Source organism: Nerophis ophidion, linkage group LG26 (genome assembly GCF_033978795.1).
Source record: "Nerophis ophidion isolate RoL-2023_Sa linkage group LG26, RoL_Noph_v1.0, whole genome shotgun sequence".
In the NCBI taxonomy this organism is placed as follows: Eukaryota; Metazoa; Chordata; class Actinopteri; order Syngnathiformes; family Syngnathidae; genus Nerophis; species Nerophis ophidion.
The window spans coordinates 1,021,276-1,028,775 of NC_084636.1; the positions used below are offsets into that span (position 1 = coordinate 1,021,276).

Sequence of the window (7,500 nt, forward strand, 5' to 3'; positions counted from 1 at the left end):
TGTCCCGCCGCGTCCACTCATTGTCCCGCCGCGTCCACTCATTGTCCCGCCGCGTCCACTCATTGTCCCGCCGCGTCCACTCATTGTCCCGCCGCGTCCACTCATTGTCCCGCCGCGTCCACTCATTGTCCCGCCGCGTCCACTCATTGTCCCGCCGCGTCCACTCATTGTCCCGCCGCGTCCACTCATTGTCCCGCCGCGTCCACTCATTGTCCCGCCGCGTCCACTCATTGTCACGCCGCGTCCACTCATTGTCCCGCCGCGTCCACTCATTGTCCCGCCGCGTCCACTCATTGTCCCGCCGCGTCCACTCATTGTCCCGCCGCGTCCACTCATTGTCCCGCCGCGTCCACTCATTGTCCCGCCGCGTCCACTCATTGTCCCGCCGCGTCCACTCATTGTCCCGCCGCGTCCACTCATTGTCCCGCCGCGTCCACTCATTGTCCCGCCGCGTCCACTCATTGTCCCGCCGCGTCCACTCATTGTCCCGCCGCGTCCACTCATCGTCCCGCCGCGTCCACTCATCGTCCCGCCGCGTCCACTCATCGTCACGCCGCGTCCACTCATCGTCCCGCCGCGTCCACTCATCGTCCCGCCGCGTCCACTCATCGTCCCGCTGCGTCCACTCATTGTCCCGCTGCGTCCACTCACACTTGGTCAACAGCCATCCAGGTCATACTGTATAAACAAGTTCAAGACTGTTACTAATATGCGCCACACCAAACAAGAATGACAAACACATTTGGGGAGAACATACGCACCGTAACAAAACAGAACAAATACCCAGAACCCCTTGCAGCACTAACCCTTCCGGGACGCTACAATATACACCCTCTTGCTACCCCCTACCCACCCCTTTTTTTCCCCATAACTTGAGTTGATTTATTTTATAAAACTTGTAAAATGTAGCAACATCATGCTATGCTAAGCTAGGCTAATCTGCTCCTTTACTGACGTCCAACTGGGGACACACTTTGTCTTGTGCAGGTCAGCTGACTCTATTCTTTCTCATTTTACACACACACACACACACACACACACACACACACACACACACACACACACACACACACACACACAAAGACACACACACAAAGACATTCCTTGTGAGCGTGTTAGAGGTCCACTAACACACTGCAACATGTTGACTGTTAGAAGATTAGACTCCTTTGCTCCTCTGAGTGGACTCACTTTAGTGGACTCTCCTTACTGGACTGTCCTCAGTGGAATGTCCTTAGTGGACTCACCGTAGTGGACTTTCCTCAGTGGACTCCCCTTGGTGGACTCCCCTTAGTGGACTCCCCTTGGTGGACTCCCCTTAGTGGACTCTCCTCAGTGGACTCTCCTTACTGGACTGTCCTCAGTGGAATTTCCTTAGTGGACTCACCGTAGTGGACTTTCCTCAGTGGACTCCCCTTGGTGGACTCTCCTTAGTGGACTCACCTTAGTGGACTCTCCTTAGTGGACTCACCTTAGTGGACTCTCCTTAGTGTACTCTCCTTAGTGCACTCTCCTTAGTGGACTGTCCTCAGTGGACTGTCCTTAGTGGACTCTCCTTAGTTGACTGTCCTTAGTGGACTCACCTTAGTGCACTCTCCTTAGTGGACTGTCCTTAATGGACTCTCCTAAGCGTACTCTCCTTAGTGCACTCTCCTTAGTCGACTCACCTTAGTGGTCTGTCCTTAGTGGACTCTCCTTAGTGGACTGTCCTCAGTGGACTCTCCTTAGTTGACTCTCCTTAGTGGACTGTCCTCAGTGGACTCTCCTTAGTTGACTCTCCTTAGTGGACTCACCTTAGTGGACTCACCTTAGTGGACTCACCTTAGTGGACTGTCCTTAATGGACTCTCCTAAGCGTACTCTCCTTAGTGCACTCTCCTTAGTCGACTCACCTTAGTGGACTGTCCTCAGTGGACTGTCCTTAGTGGACTGTCCTTAGTGCACTGTCCTTAGTCGACTGTCCTTAATGGACTCTCCTAAGCGTACTCTCCTTAGTGCACTCTCCTTAGTCGACTCACCTTAGTGGTCTGTCCTTAGTGGACTCTCCTTAGTGGACTGTCCTCAGTGGACTCTCCTTAGTTGACTCTCCTTAGTGGACTGTCCTCAGTGGACTCTCCTTAGTTGACTCTCCTTAGTGGACTCACCTTAGTGGACTCACCTTAGTGGACTCACCTTAGTGGACTGTCCTTAATGGACTCTCCTAAGCGTACTCTCCTTAGTGCACTCTCCTTAGTCGACTCACCTTAGTGGACTGTCCTCAGTGGACTGTCCTTAGTGGACTGTCCTTAGTGCACTGTCCTTAGTCGACTGTCCTCAGTGGACTGGCCTCAGTGGACTCTCCTTAGAGGACTCTCCCTAGTGGACTCTCCTCAGTGGACTGTCCTTAGTGGACTGTCCTTAGTGGACTCTCCTTAGTGCACTCTCCCTAGTGGACTGTCCTCAGTGGACTTTCCTTAGTGGACTGTCCTTAGTGGACTGTCCTTAGTGGACTCTCCTTAGTGCACTCTCCTCAGTGGACTGTCCTTAGTGGACTCTCCTTAGTGGACTCACCTTAGTGGACTGTCCTTAGTGGACTCACCTTAGTGGACTGTCCTTAGTGGACTCACCTTAGTGGACTGTCCTTAGTGGACTCACCTTAGTTGACTCTCCTTAGTGCACTGTCCTTAGTGGACTGTCCTTAATGGACTTTCCTTAGTGGACTTTCCTTAGTGCACTCACCTTAGTGCACTCATCTTCGTGGACTCTCCTTAGCGGACTGTCCTTAGTGGACTCTCCTTAGTGCACTCTCCTTAGTGGACTGTCCTTAGTGGACTGTCCTTAGTGCACTCTCCTTAGTGGACTGTCCTTAGTGGACTGTCCTTAGTGGACTGTCCTTAGTGGACTGTCCTTAGTGGACTCACCTTAGTTGACTCTCCTTAGTGGACTGTCCTTAGTGGACTCACCTTAGTGGACTGTCCTTAGTGGACTCACCTTAGTTGACTCTCCTTAGTGCACTGTCCTTAGTGGACTGTCCTTAATGGACTTTCCTTAGTGGACTTTCCTTAGTGCACTCACCTTAGTGCACTCATCTTCGTGGACTCTCCTTAGCGGACTGTCCTTAGTGGACTCACCTTAGTGCACTCTCCTTAGTGGACTGTCCTTAGTGGACTGTCCTTAGTGCACTCTCCTTAGTGGACTGTCCTTAGTGGACTGTCCTTAGTGCACTCTCCTTAGTGGACTGTCCTTAGTGGACTGTCCTTAGTGGACTCACCTTAGTGGACTGTCCTTAGTGGACTCACCTTAGTGGACTCACCTTAGTGGACTCACCTTAGTGGACTGTCCTTAGTGGACTCTCCTTAGTGCACTGTCCTTAGTGGACTGTCCTTAATGGACTTTCCTTAGTGGACTTTCCTTAGTGCACTCACCTTAGTGCACTCATCTTCGTGGACTCTCCTTAGCGGACTGTCCTTAGTGGACTCTCCTCAGTGGACTGTCCTTAGTGGACTCTCCTTAGTGCACTCTCCTTAGTGGACTGTCCTTAGTGGACTGTCCTTAGTGCACTCTCCTTAGTGGACTGTCCTTAGTGGACTCACCTTAGTGGACTGTCCTTAGTGGACTCACCTTAGTGGACTCACCTTAGTGGACTGTCCTTAGTGGACTGTCCTCAGTTGACTCTCCTTAGTGGACTGTCCTTAGTGGACTCACCTTAGTGGACTCTCCTTAGTGGACTGTCCTCAGTTGACTCTCCTTAGTGGACTGTCCTTAGTGGACTCACCTTAGTGGACTCACCTTAGTGGACTGTCCTTAGTGGACTCTCCTTAGTGGACTCTCCTCAGTGGACTCTCCTTAGTTGACTCTCCTTAGTGGACTGTCCTTAGTGGACTCTCCTTAGTGGACTGTCCTTAGTGGACTCTCCTTAGTGGACTCTCCTTAGTGGACTATCCTTAGTGGACTCTCCTTAGTGGACTGTCCTTAGTGGACTCTCCTTAGTGGACTCTCCTTAGTGGACTATCCTTAGTGGACTCTCCTTAGTGGACTGTCCTCAGTGGACTCCCCTCGGTGGACTCTCCTTAGTGGACTCACATCGGAGACTAGTTAAAAAGTTCAAGTTAAGTAGCAATGATTGTAGGGAAAGCAGGACCTGATCCGTCTGCCAAGTGTTTGGTCCACAGGTGGCGCTGGACACACCAAGTCAAGGTAGTCTGTAAAAAAACCTGATGTGACTTAATTGAATGATTTTGTTTGTGGAATGCTGATATGACATCACTGCCAGTGTTTTTAGCCCCTAGCTACATTAGCGTGATTATGGCTAAGCTAAAAGTTAGCTAGTTAGGCTGTTAGCGGGCTTTGAAGCTAATGTGTTTTTACGCTAATCTGCTAGCATTAGCATGAGCAGCTTTTTTTTTGTTTGCTTCGGCTTTTTGTTTGTTTTTGTCTTTCCCGCAAGTGATGATGATTGACAACATTAGCGGCTAATTGGCGACGACATTGACTGGCATATACGGAGATTTTATGCTAAGCTAATGCACGCTGTGGTCATGTGACATGAATGAAGGCAGACTTTGTAGAAATTAAAGTTTATTCTGAAAGCAAAGTGGCAACAAGTGACATGTTCATAGGGCGGGTCATTGGCTGTAGTCCAGGATCCAAGGCTGAACTCAAATGCTAACTGTTAGCACCTTGGCCAAGTAAAAAAAATAGGCAAAATGAGCGAAAGAAAAAAAGCTAACAGTACTAAGCTAACACTAGCATGCTTACACTGAGGTGTATTCTTTTAAACGACTTAACAAATTAGATTAATGTTAGCTTACTACAATGCTAATTGTCACATGCGTCAAGTACCAGAATTGTTGAATGCTAACTCGTCATCAGTCGCTGGCGTTATGCATGACATCACTGCTAGCCACCAGCGGCCAGCGTTTTTAGCCATTATCGATATTAGCATGATTATGGCTGAGCTAAAAGTGAGCCAGTTAGGCTAATGCGTGTGACGCTAATCTGCTAAGCTAATGCTAGCTGTGGTCATGTGACATGGATGCGAGAGACTTAATAGAAATGAAAGTTTATTAGGGCAGAAAAGTGGCAACAGGTGACATGATCATGGGCGTGTCATTGGCTGTAGTCCACAGGCTCCTCCCCCTCCTCCTTCAGCAAACAGGTGCGCACCAGCGCCTCGGTCACGCTGTACGGGTCACAGTTGGCGGAGGGCCGGCGGTCCTCGAAGTAGCCCTTCTTGTCCTGGCCCACACTGCGCGGGATGCGGATGCTGGCGCCGCGGTTGGCCACGCCCACCGAGAACTGCTCGATGTTGGAGGTCTCGTGTTGTCCCGTCAGGCGCCGGGCGTTGTCCAGCCCGCCTTTGGGGTCGTAGGCGCAGATGTGGTAGCGGTGTCGCCTGGCCAGCCGCTCGATGGCGTCCTCGATGACTCTGCACCAACACAAAGGTGACGCGGCTCTCAAACACCAACACAAAGGTGACGCGGCTCTCAAACACCAACACAAAGGTGACGCGGCTCTCAAACACGAACACAAAGGTGACGCAGCTCTCAAACACGAACACAAAGGTGACGAGGCTCTCAAACACGAACACAAAGGTGACCCGGCTCTCAAACACGAACACAAAGGTGACCCGGCTCTCAAACACGAACACAAAGGTGACGAGGCTCTCAAACACGAACACAAAGGTGACGCGGCTCTCAAACACGAACACAAAGGTGACGCGGCTCTCAAACACGAACACAAAGGTGACGCGGCTCTCAAACACCAACACAAAGGTGACGCGGCTCTCAAACACCAACACAAAGGTGACGCGGCTCTCAAACACGAACACAAAGGTGACGCAGCTCTCAAACACGAACACAAAGGTGACGAGGCTCTCAAACACGAACACAAAGGTGACCCGGCTCTCAAACACGAACACAAAGGTGACCCGGCTCTCAAACACGAACACAAAGGTGACGAGGCTCTCAAACACGAACACAAAGGTGACGCGGCTCTCAAACACGAACACAAAGGTGACGCGGCTCTCAAACACGAACACAAAGGTGACGAGGCTCTCAAACACGAACACAAAGGTGACGAGGCTCTCAAACACCAACACAAAGGTGACGCGGCTCTCAAACACGAACACAAAGGTGACGCAGCTCTCAAACACGAACACAAAGGTGACGAGGCTCTCAAACACGAACACAAAGGTGACGAGGCTCTCAAACACGAACACAAAGGTGACCCGGCTCTCAAACACGAACACAAAGGTGACGTGGTTCTCAAACACGAACACAAAGGTGACGCGGCTCTCAAACACGAACACAAAGGTGACGAGGCTCTCAAACACGAACACAAAGGTGACGAGGCTCTCAAACACGAACACAAAGTCTCTCAAACACGAACACAAAGTCTCTCAAACAGGTGTTCTCACTTGAGCCCGCCTTCCCGGCGCATGTCCTTGGTGCTGAAGTTGGTGTGGCAGCCGGCACCGTTCCAGTTTCCCGGGATGGGTTTGGGGTCGAAGGAGACGACCACGCCAAAGTCCTCGCAGACTCTGTGCAGGATGAAGCGTGCCGCCCACAGATGGTCGCCCATGTGGATGCCCTCACACGGCCCCACCTGGAACTCCCACTGCAACACAAGGTAAGTGGCATCAAGTACACCAGCCTAGTAGGCCTAAGTAGTCATTAGAAACATGTGGATGCCCTCACACGGCCCCACCTGGAACTCCCACTGCAACACAAGGTAAGTGGCATCAAGTACACCAGCCTAGTAGGCCTAAGTAGTCATTAGAAACATGTGGATGGCCTCACACGGCCCCACCTGGAACTCCCACTGCAACACAAGGTAAGTGGCATCAAGTACACCAGCCTAGTAGGCCTAAGTAGTCATTAGAAACATGTGGATGCCCTCACACGGCCCCACCTGGAACTCCCACTGCAACACAAGGTAAGTGGCATCAAGTACACCAGCCTAGTAGGCCTAAGTAGTCATTAGAAACAAGTGGATGCCCTCACACGGCCCCACCTGGAACTCCCACTGCAACACAAGGTAAGTGGCATCAAGTACACCAGCCTAGTAGGCCTAAGTAGTCATTAGAAACATGTGGATGCCCTCACACGGCCCCACCTGGAACTCCCACTGCAACACAAGGTAAGTGGCATCAAGTACACCAGCCTAGTAGGCCTAAGTAGTCATTAGAAACATGTGGATGCCCTCACACGGCCCCACCTGGAACTCCCACTGCAACACAAGGTAAGTGGCATCAAGTACACCAGCCTAGTAGGCCTAAGTAGTCATTAGAAACATGTGGATGCCCTCACACGGCCCCACCTGGAACTCCCACTGCAACACAAGGTAAGTGGCATCAAGTACACCAGCCTAGTAGGCCTAAGTAGTCATTAGAAACATGTGGATGCCCTCACACGGCCCCACCTGGAACTCCCACTGCAACACAAGGTAAGTGGCATCAAGTACACCAGCCTAGTAGGCCTAAGTAGTCATTAGAAACAAGGCAGAGATATATTTCATGTGT

General features: G+C 51.3%; 1 protein-coding gene across 1 annotated transcript in view; it reads right to left on the bottom strand.

Annotated features, from left to right (window-relative positions):
- Nucleotides 1-5,024: 5,024 nt before the first annotated feature.
- LOC133543509 (glutamine synthetase-like) overlaps nucleotides 5,025-7,500 on the bottom strand; it is an 8,842-nt gene continuing 6,366 nt past the window's right edge. Inside the window, exons 5-6 of the mRNA XM_061888102.1 lie at nucleotides 6,397-6,596; nucleotides 5,025-5,406 (exon numbers count right to left, since the gene is read on the bottom strand). Coding sequence (XP_061744086.1) covers nucleotides 5,088-5,406; nucleotides 6,397-6,596 — 519 coding nt within the window. The 3' untranslated portion in view covers nucleotides 5,025-5,087. The remainder of the gene's footprint in view (nucleotides 5,407-6,396; nucleotides 6,597-7,500) is intronic.